This window comes from Brachyhypopomus gauderio, chromosome 5 (assembly GCF_052324685.1).
Source record: "Brachyhypopomus gauderio isolate BG-103 chromosome 5, BGAUD_0.2, whole genome shotgun sequence".
NCBI classification, from domain to species: Eukaryota; Metazoa; Chordata; class Actinopteri; order Gymnotiformes; family Hypopomidae; genus Brachyhypopomus; species Brachyhypopomus gauderio.
The window spans coordinates 13,285,936-13,304,799 of NC_135215.1; the positions used below are offsets into that span (position 1 = coordinate 13,285,936).

At 41.9% G+C, this 18,864-nt stretch overlaps 1 protein-coding gene across 17 annotated transcripts in view; it reads right to left on the minus strand.

Annotated features, from left to right (window-relative positions):
• Positions 1-18,864, minus strand: part of LOC143514526 (protocadherin gamma-A11-like) — a 123,455-nt gene that overhangs the window by 43,465 nt on the left and 61,126 nt on the right. Inside the window, exon 1 of one of the 17 annotated variants that reach the window (XM_077005840.1) lies at positions 15,717-18,336. The exons of 12 other annotated variants lie outside the window; for them this stretch is intronic. In XM_077005840.1, the coding sequence (XP_076861955.1) occupies positions 15,717-18,113 (2,397 nt within the window). In that variant the 5' untranslated portion in view covers positions 18,114-18,336. Of the gene's footprint in view, positions 1-60; positions 2,727-5,181; positions 7,731-8,531; positions 11,113-12,698; positions 15,221-15,716; positions 18,337-18,864 lie in introns of those variants that run through there. 4 more of the 17 variants (XM_077005843.1, XM_077005826.1, XM_077005842.1 and 1 more) reach the window with 4 other exon arrangements.

Below are 18,864 nucleotides of genomic sequence, written 5' to 3' on the forward strand. Positions count from 1 at the left end.
TAGAGTTTATGATTTCTCATACACTGGTAAACATCAAATCGTAAAATAATTTGACCTCACCTGATCATTAGAATCATTGACAGGATTCTCTCTCCTCGCACCAGTCAACGTCTTGGTTCCATTAGTATCCAGACCGTTGGTGCTCTCACCGCCTAATCTAACATTCAGATCGCTCTTCCTCGAATCTATCGTTCTACAGACCTCATAATTGTACATATGTTGTAACGTTCCTGTTCCTCCTACATCCGCGTAAAGGGGTGGATAATATGGAATAACTGGGAGGTTGGCACCAGATTTGTAAAACATCCGCTCACGTCTCCATCTGTAGCATTTAACTGACAGTATGGCTATGATGGACACGATGAAGAGAAATGAAACTACAGCCAAGGCCAAGACCAGATAAAATGTCAGGTTGTCATTATATTCCTTGTCGTGCGTAAAGTCTGTGAACTCCGAGAGCACTTCAGGGAAGCTGTCCGCCACCGCCACGTTAATATTGACTGTAGCTGAACGAGAGGGCTGTCCGTTGTCCTCCACTACAACAGTGAGCTTCTGTTTCACAGCGTCTTTATCAGTGACTTGGCGTACAGTTCTTATTTCTCCATTCTGTAAGCCCACTTCAAACAGCGCCCTATCTGTCGCTTTCTGTAGTTTATATGAGAGCCAGGCATTCTGTCCGGAGTCCACATCAACAGCCACCACTTTAGTGACCAGATAGCCCACCTCTGCTGAACGAGGCACTATTTCTGTAACCAGCGAGAGTCCAGATTGTATTGGATACAGAACCTGCGGCGCGTTGTCATTTTGGTCCTGAATAATTATGTTTACAGTCACATTACTACTAAGAGGCGGATTGCCTCCGTCCTGTCCTCTAATGCTGACGCTTAAGTCTTTTGTTTGCTCATAATCAAAAGAATGAACGGCAAGAATCTCCCCGCTCTCTGTGTTGACAGAAATATAAGACAACGCAGAGATTCCGTTAACAAGAACATCTTCAACGAAATATGTAATCCGCGCATTATTACCAGAGTCTTTATCAGATGCTGTCACTGCAAATATCGTCACTCCAGGTGAATTATTTTCCATCACATAAGCAACGCACGACTGGCGTGAGAAAACAGGAGCGTTGTCGTTGACGTCTGATATTTTCAAAGTTAATGTTTCGTTAGAAGATAAGGAGGGTGAACCTTCGTCTTTAGCGGTAATTGTTATATTGTATTCCGAAAACATCTCACGATCTAAAATCTGGTCGGTAACCAAGCTATAGAAATTAGAGGACGTCGATTTGATGCGAAACGGTAAATCTGAATTTACTGTACATTTAATCTGCCCGTTTTTCCCAGAATCGATATCTTTGATATTTAGCATGGCTATAACCGTATCCGGGGCGGAATCCTCAGGGATATGACTGGAAAACGAGATGATACTGATAACAGGGGCATTGTCATTAACATCGGTAATTTCAACGAGCACCTTACTGGTATCAGACAATCCTCCTTTATCCCTAGCCTCGACATTCAGCTCATACTGTTTGGACTTTTCAAAATCTAACAGACCGTTTACTCTAATGTTTCCGGTAATTGGATCAATGGTGAATAATTCGACAGCTTTTCCGGAGCTCTGTGAAAACGAATATGTCACCTCTCCATTAGATCCTTTGTCCACGTCGGTAGCACTTACTGTTATAAGTCCCGTGCCTTTCAGTGCATTTTCTGGTATAGTAATTCTATAAAGAGGCTGACTAAACACAGGTGTATTGTCATTAACATCAATAACTACGATGTTAATTTTGACCGCCCCCAGTTTTTGGGGACTGCCGCCATCAAACGCCATTAATTTTAATTTGTGCTCTTCTTGTTTTTCTCTGTCCAAAGGTGTCTGTAAAATTATTTCAACGTATTTTGTACCATCGCTGCGAGATATTTCTTTGAGTGAAAAATGGCTGGTTGGTTCAAGAGTATACTTCTGAAGCGCATTTGTTCCTACATCCGGATCATGCGCACTGTCTAAAGAAAATTTCGCACCAGGGACAGCTGACTCACTAATCTGGAAATCGATTTCATTCTTAGCAAAAACTGGAGCATGGTCATTAATATCTAATATTTCCACATCAATTCGATGCAGTTCCATCGGGTTTTCTAGAATGATCTGAAAATGTAAGGAGCAAGGAGACACTTGGGCACACAGCTCCTCTCTGTCTATCCTCTCTCTCACTACCAGAGTCCCTTTATCCACATTCAGACCGATGTACTCACGACTGTCCTCCGTAAAGATCCGCGCTCGCCCTGCTTTCAGTCGTTTAACGTCCAACCCGAGATCCTGAATAATATTCCCCACTAGCGAGCCCTTCGTCATCTCCTCCGGAATAGAATAACGGATTTGCCCGTGCACTACGACCATGACAAAGAGAAACAGGAGAAACTGCATCAACCATGTTGGAATCCAAACGGAATAGTTTCTTCGTCTGCCGTACAAAGAACAAAGAGCACTCATGGTATAAGAACCGCGTTCCAAATTATCCAAAAAGGTTCCGCAAATGCTATTTAAACAGAGTCAAACGATGAGCATGTCAGAGAGGCTAACCACCAATGTCTTCGTGTGTGTGTTTAATGTTTCCTCAGACTGAGAGCCTGCGCAGTCCCTGACGTCATACTTTGAGGAGGACCAATGTAAGAGCATTTAAACCTTCACACACTAACCAACAGCGTCACGCACAGTATTAAACAATTATTACAGCGAAAAAATGATAAAGGTTTGAATGAATTCCAAACTCGGTGCACTTCACATAACCTTTAAAACTCTTTTTAAATAATACTTAATATTAACAACTTTCGTGTGTATAGAGCACAGAAGAAATAACATGGATGTCTTAGTGAAGTTAACCTAAACAAAATGAGTTTGTGTGACAAACCTCTGTGGCCCTATCTCACCTTACCTTCATGTTCACAGGTGAGATTTTCTATTTGTTCATACACAAGAGACTGCGATCATCTGCCATTTAGATTGACGACGCTTTTCACTGCAAGCGTGATCTATTCCGCACCGCTCTGTCCGGAGTCAGTCATTCTATAAATGTCTTAATTGTGTGTTGTAAATTTCATACACTAATAATGTCCGAGGAAAGTAGTTGAATGTTTGGAAAAACAGCGGATTTCAGAGAGCACCACATTTGAACAACATACACTTACGTCTCCGTTCTAATTTATTTCTTATAATTTACTTCAGTGACGTCTAACGTTAAATGTACTGAATCAGTCCTAAAGTTGTGCGTGGCCATGTCTAATTTTATAATGCTTAGTTCTAAAATTTTTGTTTCTGACCCAAAACACGTTTCAGTGTTTATAAAACATTTCAAGGATGCGAGTTTTAGTATCTAAATATTTTAAACCTCTGTAACCATTAACCATAATTAAAAGGGATAACTAAAAGTGATGTTCATTTGGCCAAACGTTGGGTTCCAATACAGTAAATATAATAAACGATATGGGTCAGTAAACTCATTCTGACGTCAAGGTTTCAACCCCATTTTTTCTTTTTGCCAGATTCTTTATCTTGCTCTCTTACATGCATGAGATTATGTGCCCTTTGAGTGCTGACTGAAATTGTAGACAAATATGTAGTGTAATGACTGACGAGAAAATGTACACGTTTCTCTGAACACAGAGAAACTGAAGAAATACACTGAGAAATGTTACAGAACCATTCAATCTCATTTGTGCTAATACACCGTTTACAGTGTTTTATTAACAAACCGATTCAATTAATATATTAAAACGAGAAAATGTCTCAGTCTGCATTTCAGGACCTTGGACAGCATTTCGCGGTTCAGAAGATGGACCTGTTTTACACAAGTTAATACAGTTCTCCGCGATCCTAATGAAATATAAAAGGCACAATTAAACGCTCAAAATAACGCGAAGAACGAACAAAGGCGAACTTTTAATGCCTGTTCCTTTAATGATAAGGGGCGTGCATGTGTCGTCGCGTGTTGTGTTTCACTACCATTGCAACTGTTGAAAGGTTTGACATTGACTTTACTCCGAGTTTTAGTTTGCTATGACGTTAGGCCTTTGCTCCTTCTAGCAGCAAAACAAACACGCCAACATACAGTCAATACGCGTATTCTGTAAAGTATGCTCGTTTGCCAAAGTATGTAAAACACATTTTCCCTTAGCACAACATGCTAACATAACTAAACCCTGATTACCCGAATGAAATACAGCTGTAACACTGTTTAACTTATATGCTATTATCTTGGTAACAGGATGAAATTTAATCTTTCATTCAACAACAACACCAAAAAATAAATAAACCAACAGCGTTAACGGTACTATGGTTCCAGTAAGAAATGAAGTGAATAACTATCTAGACAATTACACACATTACCTCAGCTGTTAGCACGGACGTAATTCGGGGGGGGGGGGGGCGGACATGTCCCCCCCACTTTTTCAAAAGCCGGTTTTGGTCCCCCCCCCCCAGTTTTTACGGTTAAAACCAAATATTTAAATAGCGACGAATCCATGCCCCCCCCCCCCCCCCCCCACTTTTGAAATCAAAATTACGTCCATGGCCGTTAGCATTACATAATGCTAAACGGACAACGAAATATGTAGGTTAATATAACTATTATTATGCTATTTTCACTCCTCTGTAGTTTTGTAACGGGAAGTTGGTCCAAAACACTTTTTCACTTTTTAGTAAAAGTGCCGTTGCCAGTTCTACGCTGTACTATCCGTAGTTGAAAAGTACTCAGACACAAAGTGATTAGCCCGCGTACACAGGTTTGCATATTTCATATCCCTTACGTGATCCCTTACGAACATTTCATTCACATGCTTACAAATTATTAAAAATTCTAATACAACATCCATCCATCCATTATCTGAACTGCTTAATCCCGCTAGTCGGGGTCATGGGGGGGCTGGAGCCAATCCCAGCATCTCCGGGCGAAGGCAGGGTACACCATGGGCAGGTCGCCAGTCCACCGCATGGCCAACACACACGCACGCACTCACACCTACGGCAATTTAGAGTGATCAATCAACCTAACATGCATGTCTTTGGACTGTGGGAGGAAACCGGAGTACCCGGAGGAAACCCACGCAGGCACAGGGAGAACATGCAAACTCCACACCTAATACAACAAAAGAAATAAAAAACAACCAATATCAAAAATCTCACCTTTTCATCCACATCGTCATTTGTCAATTTCTCTCTCTGCGCGTGCGTCAGAGTTCCACTCGAGTCCAAACTAACAACGTGCTGACTAAAAGGTCTGACACACTTCAAATCGTTCTTCCTTGAGTCAGTCGTTTTGTAGACCTCATAATTGTACATGCGCTGTAAAGTATCTGCACACCCTACATCTGCGTAAACGGGTGGATAATACGGAATAACTGGGAGGTTGGCGCCGGATTTGTAAAACATCCGCTCACGTCTCCATCTGTAGCATTTAACTGACAGTATGGCTATGATGGACACGATGAAGAGAAATGAAACTACAGCCAAGGCCAAGACCAGATAAAATGTCAGGTTGTCATTATATTCCTTGTCTTGTGTAAAGTCGGTGAACTCCGAGAGCACTTCAGGGAAGCTGTCCGCCACCGCCACGTTAATATTGACTGTAGCTGAACGAGAGGGCTGTCCGTTGTCCTCCACTAAAACAGTGAGCTTCTGTTTCACAGCATCTTTATCAGTGACTTGGCGTATAGTTCTTATTTCTCCATTCTGTAAGCCCACTTCAAACAGCGCCCTGTCTGTCGCTTTCTGTAGTTTATATGAGAGCCAGGCATTCTGTCCGGAGTCCACATCAACAGCCACCACTTTAGTGACCAGATAGCCCACATCTGCTGAACGAGGCACTATTTCAGCTACCTGAGAGCCGCTGGTCTGTACAGGGTACAGAACCTGTGGTGCGTTGTCATTTTGATCCTGAATAATTATTTTCACACTCACATTATTACTGAGAGGAGGGGACCCTCCATCTCGCGCTATTACGCGGAACTGAAAATCTTTGATCTGTTCGTAGTCAAAAGAACGCAGCGCGTGGATGACGCCACTATCAGCACTAATGGACACGTAAGAGGATACGGGCACTCCGTTTACCGACGAGTCCTCCAGCATGTAAGAAACTCGAGCATTCTGATTCCAGTCTGCGTCCACGGCTTTTATAGTGAATACGGAAACGCCTGGGTTGTTATTTTCCATAACAGAAGCCTCATACGAGCTCCTCTCAAAGACCGGCGCGTTGTCATTCACGTCTGATATTTGTAAGGAGAGAGTGACGCTGCTAGACAGCGAGGGCTCTCCCTCATCAGCGCACGAGACACTGATATTGTACGCAGACTCTCTCTCCCGGTCTAAATCACTATCCGTGACTAAACTGAAGAAATTATTCGTTGTCGATTTCAGGGTGAATGGTATATTTGCATTCAACGAACAACGAACTTCACCGTTTTCCCCGGAATCGGGATCTTGAACGTTTATCATTGTAACAACCGTTTCCATTCTTGAGTTTTCCGATATGATATTAAGTTTAGACATTATATGAATGGACGGAGCATTATCATTGACATCAGTTACATCAACAGCAATTTTACACGAATCAGTTAAACCACCATCATCGGACGCCTGTATGTGTATCTGATACTGAGCTGCCTGTTCATAGTCGAGATTTCCAGCCACTTTTACCTCACCATTTGCCTCATTAATTTCAAACAATTCATGAATACTATTGAGAGAATTTGTAATTGAGTATGTTACTTTACTGTTAGAACCACTGTCTGCATCCGAAGCACTCACGGTTGTTACAATCGTGCCTTTTGGGGAATTCTCTGTAATAGTTGCCTTATATTCTTCTTGTGTAAAAACAGGCGCATTGTCGTTGACATCTAAAATAGTAATATGTATCTGCGCAGTGCCTGATAACTGCGGGTCCCCTCCGTCTACAGCTGTCAGAATCAAAGAAAACTGCTCTTGTATTTCACGATCAAGAGGTTTTTGAAGAATCATTTCGACGATCTTATTACCATCTGGCTGATTTTGCAGTTTCAATGAGAAATGTTCAGTGGGATTTAGCGAATAACTTTGAAGACCATTTATCCCGACGTCTAGGTCCACCGCTCTTTCTAACACAAATTTCGCTCCAGATACAGCTGACTCACTAATTCTGAATTTCATTTCAAGCCTTTTGAACGAAGGAGAGTTGTCGTTTACATCTGAAATCTCGATTATGACACTGTAAAATTCCATGGGATTTTCCAAAATAATTTGGAAATGTAGGGCGCACGGCGCTGTTTGTCCGCACAGGGCTTCTCGGTCGATTCTTTCTTTGATGAGGAGGACTCCTCTTTCTCTATTCAGCTCGACGTATTCAGCGCTGTCTCCAGTATAAATACGAGCTTTACCTGAGTTCAGTCTCTTCAGATCTAACCCTAAATCCTGCGCTATATTACCGACTAAAGATCCCTTCGGCATTTCCTCAGGAATGGAGTAACTGACCTGCCCACGGCCCGAACTGATAAAAAATAACCAAATCAACAGTACTTGCCGCGCCATTGTTCTCGCCAGCATTTTCTTCCGCGCTATAAGATAACAGCACTGTATAATCCAGATCAGGCAAGGGTCACGCGCAATATTCCCAAAGCATCACTCAAACTGAATCAAAGGAAAGAAGGCTCGTTTTGAGTACGAAGCTCAGAGCGCTTATATGTACCGTCGTGATTGCGCGCCTCTCCTCGGTGTGTTTAGCTCACGTCTATCCTGCGTTTAGGGAAAAAGGGGAGGTTGCCTTCAAATCTCCACAGCCTGACCAACAGCGGCACTCTGAGTCCTACATACTGAACAACATGCGAAGAAGCAAATTAATGCTTTTGTTTAATATTCTCCGAGATTTTATTACATAAAGCAAAATATGAACTGACTTACAAATGAATGATCAACTAAATGTGACTCAAAACGTACAGTTTGCTTTTGACTGAGACTATAAAATAAATATTATTTTAAAATAATCAGAAGTGGTAATATTCAGAAAACAAAAACAGCACTCTCCGTTTCGGTTATGTGACGCTTGAAGGAGGAGACACGACGAGCGTCGAACGGTGCAACATAAAACGTTTAATGTGACAAAAACCACGTTAAGCTCCGTGCGGAGGGCAAGCACAAAAAGACAACTCTCACACAGGCACGAAACTGTAGACAAAGACGAGCACGAGACATTGCGCGAGCGCACATTAAATAGGTGCCTGAACACATTCCCCAGTGATCACGAGACAAGGCACAGGTGAGACTACGAACACGCTCACAAACGACCCACACCCACGGAACTACAAACATGGACATAACTGCACGCAGACGACATAGCGACACGCCCACAAGGAGGGGTCCGGAGCTGTCACCGTGACAGGTTATAATGATGCCGCTGAAAAAAGTACATGATAACAGATGGTCATTAGATGAAAAGTTTTTTTTTCTCTTTAGCTGGACATACAATTTACATACTAAAGCATTAACACCTTAGCTAGGTAACTCACCCGAATTTCAGGATCACCATAAATAATTTTCTCGCTTTGATCGTATGTGAGTGTATCTGTTCCACTGGTATCCAGATTAAGGATGCTCTCGTTGGAAGGTCTGGCACATTTCAGATCACTTCTTCTGGAGTCAGTCGTTCTGCAAACGTCATAGTTGTATACATGTCGTAAAGTTCCTGTTCCTCCTACATCCGCGTAAACGGGTGGGTAATACGGAATAACTGGGAGATTTGCACCGGATTTGTAAAACATCCGTTGACGTCTCCATCTGTAGCATTTAACTGACAGTATGGCTATGATGGACACGATGAAGAGAAATGAAACTACAGCCAAGGCCAAGACCAGATAAAATGTCAGGTTGTCATTATATTCCTTGTCGTGCGTAAAATCTGTGAACTCCGAGAGCACTTCAGGGAAGCTGTCCGCCACCGCCACGTTAATATTGACTGTAGCTGAACGAGAGGGCTGTCCGTTGTCCTCCACTACAACAGTGAGCTTCTGTTTCACAGCATCTTTATCGGTGACTTGGCGTACAGTTCTTATTTCTCCATTCTGTAAGCCCACTTCAAACAGCGCCCTGTCTGTCGCCTTCTGTAGTTTATATGAGAGCCAGGCATTCTGTCCGGAGTCCACATCAACAGCCACCACTTTAGTGACCAGATAGCCCACCTCTGCTGAACGAGGCACTATTTCAGACACCTGAGAGCCAGAAGTTTGTAGAGGGTAGAGGATCTGTGGCCCGTTATCATTTTGGTCTTGAATAATTATCTTCACTGTAACGTTACCGCTGAGAGGTGGGCTGCCTCCATCCTGCGCTTTGATACGAATGTAAAATTCTTTCCTTTGTTCATAATCAAAAGAATAAACAGCACGAATCTCACCATTTTCCGCATTAACTGAAACATAATTTGAGGCAGAAACTCCATTGATTGCAATATCTTCAAGAAAATATGAAATATATGCATTGCTACCAGAGTCATTATCAGTTGCTGTAACTGCAAAAATTGACACTCCATGTGCATTATTTTCGAGCACGTATGCGTCGTATGACTGACGCTGAAAAACAGGGGCGTAGTCATTGACGTCAGATATTTTAAGCAGCAACGTTTTGTTACTAGAGAAAGAGGGCGAACCCTCATCAGCAGCTACGACCGTAATATTGTACTCAGACACTTTTTCACGATTTAAAAGCTGATCAGTGACCAAAGTATAGATATTAGAGGAAGAGGATTTAATTTTGAAAGGCACATTTGAATCTACCGTGCACTTAATTTGTCCGTTTCTCCCTGAGTCTAAATCTTTAATGTTCAGCATAGCTATCATAGTCCCCGGAGGTGAGTCTTCTGCAATAGGATTTGAAAACGAAATTAAACTTATTACCGGTGCATTATCATTTACATCAGTAATTTCAATATTTACCTTACTAGTGTCAGTTAGTCCACCTCTGTCAGTTGCTTCCACGTATAGCTCATACTTTTTGGATTTCTCAAAATCTAAGAAACCGCTTACTGCAATATCACCGGTAGAACTATTAATGTCGAAAAGGCCTGATATGCTTTCACTGCTCTGAGAAAATGAAAATATTATGTCTCCATTTGTGCCCTGGTCTGGATCCGTAGCGCTTACTCTTAAGACTACGGAACCTTTCAAAGTATTTTCTGGCAAAGACACTTTATAAACAGAATCACTAAAAACCGGAGGGTTGTCATTTGCATCAAGAACAATAACGTTTATCTTTATGGTGCCCGTTTTCGGGGGGCTGCCACCGTCAAATGCTGTTAAAACGAGCTTATGTTCTTCCTGCCGCTCTCTATCTAGAGGCTTTTGTAAAATCATTTCAACAAATTTTGTGTCATCAGAAAGAGCAGGCATTTTAAGGATAAAGAAATCGGTTGGATTAAGCTTATACATCTGTAATGAATTTTGACCAACATCCGGATCTTTAGCACTGTCAAGCGAGTATCGAGCTCCAGGTGAAGCTGATTCAATGATTTGGAAATTAATCTCTCGTTTTGTAAAAACTGGAGCATTATCATTTATATCTAATATTTCCACATCAATTCGATGCAGTTCCATCGGGTTTTCTAGAATGATCTGAAAATGTAAGGAGCAAGGAGACACTTGGGCACACAGCTCCTCTCTGTCTATCCTCTCTCTCACTACCAGAGTCCCTTTATCCACATTCAGACCGATGTACTCACGACTGTCCTCCGTAAAGATCCGCGCTCGCCCTGCTTTCAGTCGTTTAACGTCCAAACCGAGATCCTGAATGATATTTCCCACTAGTGAACCTTTTGGCATCTCTTCGGGAATAGAATAACGGACCTGTCCGTCGGCAACAGCCATGAAAAAGCCAAGCAAAACAAGGAGCTGTATTCTCCCTGTTGGAGTCCGCACCGAGTTGCATCTTCTCCAGGATTCCAGAAATACAAAAGCAACCATGCTGTATCTACTGTAGTCCTAATCAGAAGGTATGACGATCAATTAATAGATCTCACGAATAAAAACGTCAAATGTTATCAGAATATGTTGGCAATCAATGGGCGTGAGTGCACTGACACGCAGCCCCAAGTGAAATGAAATTGCGCAGCCTTTGTGATGTCATAATTCGGAGGAGGGCCTGAAATATTCCATTCAAAACGGCACATCACGATCAACAGCGGCACTTAGAGCACTAGCAAAACATTACAACGTAATTTCAGATCTAGTAAACTTTCTACGCTTAAAATGTATTGTACGTTCTAGATAATGGCTGAGATGTTATTGAATACGAAACATTATTAAATATGTTCCCGCATTTAAGAATAATCATATTCCAATAAAGTATTAATATGCTTTCATGGTTTAGTCATGAGGAAGCTGTCATTAGAATTTTCGTTAGACATATACATACATACATGCGATAGTGGCAGGGAAACGTCACTAACTATGAGCCCCTACGACCCCCTAGCGATGTTCTGTGTGTTAATGTCATGTTTATGTCTTGTAATATTGGTGGTTACGTTACTGTTAGTCATGTATGCTGTTAGTCTAGGTTACCCCGTACTATTTTGTGTATGTGTACATTTATGAGTCTTCCCATCATGTGTGTGTAATGTTGTCATGTTAATGCTATGCCCTCGTGTTTCGTGTGAGTATAGTTCCTCATTTGATTCTCAACTCCTGACACAATTACCTGTCAAGGCGAGAATAAAGCCTGTTTGAGTTGATATGGCCTTGTCTATGGCTTCTCCCTTCCACACCATGCCACAATATCAAGGATTAAAAGACAACATTCCTTAATATGTTAACCATGATAAAGTTGTAATTTCAACAGCAAGTGAGTTAAATAATCAGCATAATGGTCAATAAAATATGAAGATTAGGAACTCAGAAGGAACTTTGAATATCATGTTGATAAAAAAACAGCATAAGAATTGAATATTATCATTTTGAACTAAAACCACTTTCTAACTAAAAGTCCTCAGCTGATCATCACACAAATTCCTGTTATTCAGTTTCTCTATCTCCACATGCAGTAGACAAATTTTGTGACACTGGTGTCAAGACGAAAAATGCGTGGATTAGAATGTACTGAATGCTTTTTTAAAACAAAAACTCCAATTATAGTAATTTTGAAAGTATTTTACAGGACAATACAAAACCAGAAGTAAAATAGCTAAGTGGGTAAATCTTAAACATTATAAATCCAAAACTGCCTCATCAAAGTATACATCAAGTTGTTTTGTATGATGTTTCATCATCAACCGAAAAAGAAAGACTATGTAATATTGGCAGTACGGTTAATCAAATCAAATCAAGTATATTTGTATAGCGCTTTTCACAACATATGTTGTCACAAAGCGCTTTACAGGATTTACAAGGTTAACAATACTATGGGTCCAAATCCCTAATGAGCAAGCCAAAGGCGACAGTGGGAAGGAAAAACTCCCTAGATGGTGGGGAATAGGAAGAAACCTCGGGAAAACCAAGACTCAAAAGGGAACCCATCCTCCATTAATAAATGTATATTAAAATGTAAATGCAAAACAGGTTTGCTGCAGTTGTTATACGTGTCCAAACACATTTGAATAAAGGTCAACAAAACAGACAAGTTTCTGCTATTAATAAGCAGGGTCTTATTTTACTTTAGTGAATATAACTTGTGCACTGCGCACTGAAGCTCACCTGATCTCCTGTATTGTTGGTTGCTTTCTGCATGTGGCTCAGTGTCTGTGTTCCACTAATATCCAAACTAATGATGCTCTCACTGCAGGGTCTGGAGAACTTCACATCACTTTTTCTCGAGTCAGTTGTTTTGTAAACATGATAATTGTAATTGTGTTGCAATGTTCCTGTTCCTCCCACATCTGCGTAAAGTGGTGGATAATATGGAATAACTGGGAGGTTGGCACCGGATTTGTAAAACATCCGCTCACGTCTCCATCTGTAGCATTTAACTGACAGTATGGCTATGATGGACACGATGAAGAGAAATGAAACTACAGCCAAGGCCAAGATGAGATAAAAAGTGATGTCATCATTGTAATCCTTTTCATGTGTAAAGTCAGTGAACTCTTCAGGGAAGCTGTCCGCCACCGCCACGTTAATATTGACTGTAGCTGAACGAGAGGGCTGTCCGTTGTCCTCCACTACAACAGTGAGCTTCTGTTTCACAGCATCTTTATCAGTGACTTGGCGTACAGTTCTTATTTCTCCATTCTGTAAGCCCACTTCAAACAGCGCCCTGTCTGTCGCTTTCTGTAGTTTATATGAGAGCCAGGCATTCTGTCCGGAGTCCACATCAACAGCCACCACTTTAGTGACCAGATAGCCCACCTCTGCTGAACGAGGCACTATTTCAGCTACCTGAGGTCCACTAGTCTGTACAGGGTACAGAACCTGTGGTGCGTTGTCATTCTGGTCCTTAATAATTATTTTCACACTCACGTTATTACTGAGAGGAGGGGAGCCTCCATCTTGCGCTTTGACATGGAACTTAAATTCCTTGATCTGTTCATAGTCAAAAGAGCACATTGCATGGATGACGCCACTATCCGCACTAACAGAGACATAAGAGGACACGTGCACCCCGTTAACCAATGAGTCCTCCAGTATATAAGAAACACGTGCATTTTGGTTCCAGTCTGCGTCTCTGGCATTGATGGTGAATATGGAGAGACCAGGTGTGTTGTTCTCTATGACTGAAACCTCATACGAGCTCCTCTCAAAGACCGGCGCGTTGTCATTCACGTCTGATATTTGTAAGGAGAGAGTGACGCTGCTGGACAGCGAGGGCTCTCCCTCATCAGCGCACGAGACACTGATATTGAATGAGCGTTCATTCTCTCGGTCTAAAAAGCTGTCAGTAACAACACTGTAAAACCCTGAAGTTGTCGACTTGATTGCAAAAGGAACATTATCAGTGATTCTGCATGCTACCTCTCCATTCTCCCCTGAATCTCGGTCGCTAACGCTAATCATAGCGATTGCAGTATGAGGTGACGAGTTTTCTGGTATTGAATTTGACCTCGAAATTATATTAATAACTGGAGAATTGTCGTTGATATCAATCACATCTACAATAATTTTGCTGGAGTCAGACAGTCCACCATTATCTATGGCCTCAATATCAATTTGATAATTTGTTGCTTTTTCGTAATCAATTTCACCAAGCAAAAACACCTCACCATTGTCATTAATGCTAAACATTTCCGAAACAGTATCAGTATTAGAGATCAAATAATTAACGTCACAATTTGTTCCTTTGTCCGCATCAGATGCACTAACTTTAGTTAAAAATGAACCTTTAGCCGAATTCTCAGTTACAACAGCTCTATACATGTGTTTTGTAAAAACGGGTGCATTATCATTCGCATCAAGAACAGTTATATGTATCTGAACAGTTCCCGACATCTGTGGTTCACCACCGTCCACTGCTGTCAGCAGCAAGGACATGTTTTCTTGTTTTTCCCGATCGAGCGGTTTTTGTAAAACCATTTCGACCTTTTTAGTTCCATCAATCTGACTGTCAAGTTTTAAATTAAAATTTTCCGTTGACGTTAACGTGTATCTCTGCAGGCCATTAATCCCAATATCTGCGTCTATTGCTTTCTCTAGAACAAATTTAGATCCAACAACCGCAGACTCACTTATTTCAAAACGTTTCTCATTATTTTTAAACCTAGGAGCATTATCATTTATATCTGTTATTTCTACGGTGACTCTGAACAGTTCGAGGGGGTTTTCTAGTGTAATTTGAAAATGTAAAGCGCAAGGCGTTGTCTGTCCGCATAGTGCTTCTCTGTCTATCCTCTCTTTGTTAAGAAGGATTCCTCTTTCTCTGTTCAACTCGATGTATTCAGCACTGTCTCCCGTATAAATGCGAGCTTTACCTGATTTCAGTCTCTTTACATCTAAACCCAAATCCTGCGCTATATTACCGACTAGAGAGTCCTTGGACATTTCCTCGGGAATGGAGTAAGTGACGTGCCCGTGCGCCGAATTCAGAGAGAGAAGCCAAAGAAACAGTAGTACTTGCCGCGCCATTGTTCTATTAGATATCTTCATCGCCGGCATAGAAACAAGTGTACGTTTTAGTCCGAAAAAAAGAAATTCACTGCGACGTCCAAACGTGCAAAAATAATGTCACTGAACATAGACGCTATCTCCGCGGTCCGTGCCCTCGCTTCTGTTCTGGTTGTACGTTTTTGTCTTTTTTTCTCTTGATGACGGTAAAGAACGTCATATCGAGGGAAGAAATACTATTCTTAAACCACAACTCCCTGACTAACAGCGGCACTCCGAGTTCAATATGACGAACTACACTAACAGCCGTGCTGGGGTGAATTTAAATATGCCTACCAGACATCTTAGAGACGTTTTGTCGAATCAGAAATGAAACAAAAGAATCATAATAAATAAAATTCGTAAAATGGCTAAGGCATTTGAAATTGGACATTACAAAATGAAACTCCTTTAGCAAACTCGTTCAGTATTTAAGAAGTGTTACCAACCGGAAAAGAAATAATATGCAAGACTGTTTATACTATTAATAAATGTGTATGCAAAACAAGGAGGCTGCATGTAATATGTTTCCAAATACCTTTGAATAAGGGACAACAAGACAGTCAAGCTTAAACGAAAAACTCAGCAAAAATGCGTGACGTCTGATGTGTGACATAATTAACGTGCACCGAAGCTCACCTGATCAACAACATCCGTAGTCGCCAAATCCCTCGGCGCGTGGTTCAGTGTCTGTGTTGCACCGGTGTCCAAACTAACGATGCTTTCAGTGGAAGGTCTACCGTATTTCAGATCGCTTTTTCGTGAATCGCTTGTCCTGCAAACTTCATAATTGTACACATGCTGTAACGTTCCTGTTCCTCCTACATCTGCGTAAACGGGTGGATAATATGGAATAACTGGGAGGTTGGCACCGGATTTGTAAAACATCCGCTCACGTCTCCATCTGTAGCATTTAACTGACAGTATGGCTATGATGGATACGATGAAGAGAAATGAAACTACAGCCAAGGCCAAGACCAGATAAAATGTCAGGTTGTCATTATATTCCTTGTCGTGCGTAAAGTCAGTGAACTCCGAGAGCACTTCAGGGAAGCTGTCCGCCACCGCCACGTTAATATTGACTGTAGCTGAACGAGAGGGCTGTCCGTTGTCCTCCACTACAACAGTGAGCTTCTGTTTCACAGCATCTTTATCAGTGACTTGGCGTACAGTTCTTATTTCTCCATTCTGTAAGCCCACTTCAAACAGCGCCCTGTCTGTCGCTTTCTGTAGTTTATATGAGAGCCAGGCATTCTGTCCGGAGTCCACATCAACAGCCACCACTTTAGTGACCAGATAGCCCACCTCTGCTGAACGAGGCACTATTTCAGCCACCTGAGAGCCAGCGGTTTGTACAGGGTACAGAACCTGAGGGGCGTTATCATTCTGGTCCCGAATTATTATTTTCACACTCACGTTATTACTGAGAGGAGGGGACCCTCCGTCTTGCGCCTTGATGCGGAGCTGGAAGTTCTTTATCTGTTCGTAGTCATAAGAACGTTCTGCATTGATGACGCCACTATCGGGACTAATTGATACGTAAGAAGAGATTGGCACCCCGTTTACCGACGAGTCCTCCAGTACATACGAAACTCGGGCATTCTGATTCCAGTCTGCGTCTCTCGCTTTGACTGTTAATATAGAGAGACCAGGTTTGTTGTTCTCTATGACAGAAGCCTCATACGAGCTCCTCTCGAAAACAGGCGCGTTGTCATTCACGTCTGATATTTTTAAGGAGAGAACGACGCTGCTTGAGAGCGAGGGAGAGCCGTCGTCAGCGCAGGACACACTGATATTATACCCCGACTCTCTCTCTCGGTCTAAATATGCGTCCGTTACCAAACTAAAAAAATTATTGGTCGTTGATTTAAGCTTAAAAGGAACGTTCTCGTTTATTTTACAGTGCACTCTTCCATTTTCCCCAGAATCACTGTCTTGAACATTTATTATTGCCGTGACGGTTCCTATTTGTACATTTTCATAAACATCACTAGATTTTGACATAATGTTGATTGAAGGACAATTATCATTTTTGTCATCTACGTCAACAATGACTTTACATGTATCGGAATGACCACCTTGATCTGTAGCTACCACGTCAATCTCGTACGACTTAACTTTTTCAAAATCTATGTCACCATTCACACTCAACAATCCATCATTGTCATTTATAGTGAAGATATCTGCCGTGTCTATGTTGTTTGACAGAGTGTACGTTATCAGTCCACTTGGGCCTTCGTCGGCATCCACGGCACTAATCGTAGTCAATGCTGTTCCTTTTGGAGAATGCTCTGTAACGCTGGTCTTATACAGTGGCTGTAAGCAAACGGGTGCGTTATCATTGGCGTCTAGCACAATAATCTGTATCTGCATCGTGCCCGACATCTTCGGCTCACCTCCGTCCACAGCGGTTAATAATAATGTAATATGATCTTGTTTCTCTCTATCTAGCGGTTTCTGAAGCACCATTTCAACATTTTTGCTACCAGATGATAGGCTGTGCAATTTAAGTACAAAATTATCCGTGGGCTTTAATGTATAGCTTTGAAGCCCATTAATACCAACGTCATCATCAACCGCCCTCTCTATAACGAACCTTGCCCCACTGAACGCTGACTCGCTTATTTCAAATTCCATCTCATTCTTACTGAAACGTGGCGGGTTGTCATTTATATCGGTAACCTCTATCGTAACACTAAAAAACTCTAATGGATTCTCTAAAATAATTTGAAAATGTAGAGTACAAGGCGTCGTTTGCCCACACAATACTTCTCGGTCTATTTTCTCTTTGATTAGCAGAAGCCCCTTTTCTCTGTTTAACTCGACGTATTCCGCGCTGTCTCCAGTATAAATGCGAGCTTTACCCGATTTCAGTCTCCTTATATCTAAACCCAAATCGTGTATAATGTCACCAATTAAAGAGCCTTTTGGCATTTCTTCAGGAATGGAGTAACTTATCTGCCCCTGCACTACAGTGAGCAAAAACAGCGAGATACAACATACAAGTACTTGCCGTCCCTTTGTTCTGCCCGACATCTTTTTTTCTGCGACAAGAAAAAGAAATACGTGGTCTTATTCCAGTCTGTAAACAGAAGGGCAACAGAGGAACGACATCCAAAAGGTGAGGAGATGATCCACGAATATACGACCTAGCCCCGTTCCCGCCTGGTTATCGCTATTTGCGTCTCCTTTGTGCGTCCAGCTTGACTCTGTATCTCTCTCTTTCTCATGCATGGAAATAGTGAGAAAATGGGGAAGGAGGTGCTGCGAGAAAACTCCCAACACACTGACATATAGCGGCACTCTCTGTCCACCGAGATGAACTGCACAGTTGTACCGAGCTGTATTCAGTAGAGGACACAGACTAAAGCCTGGTTTATACTTTCGCGAGCGACCGTAGCGCGCGACTCCGCCCACCTCGCGCGACCCTGCGCGAGCGGTGTAGGCGTTTATACTTTCGCGAACGTCGCGAGCGTCGCTGCAGTGTTCTCCGAAACGATAGGTGGCAATAGGTGGCAGTGGAGAATAAAAAACCTCTGCAAAATCAAGGAAAGAACATTTTTACCTGACCAGAGACCGTATATATACACCAGGCATCAAACATAAATATGGCTTTGCAATGTTGTCCGAAACGATATGTGGTAGTATAAAGAAACACCCCTCAAAAAAAGGGGAATGAACATTTACCTGACGCATTTTGATGTTGCTTTGTGTTTCAGGTTTGAAAAGTGCTGGAATTTAGGCTAAAGTACATTAAAATGTTGAAATTACGTTAACAAATACGAGC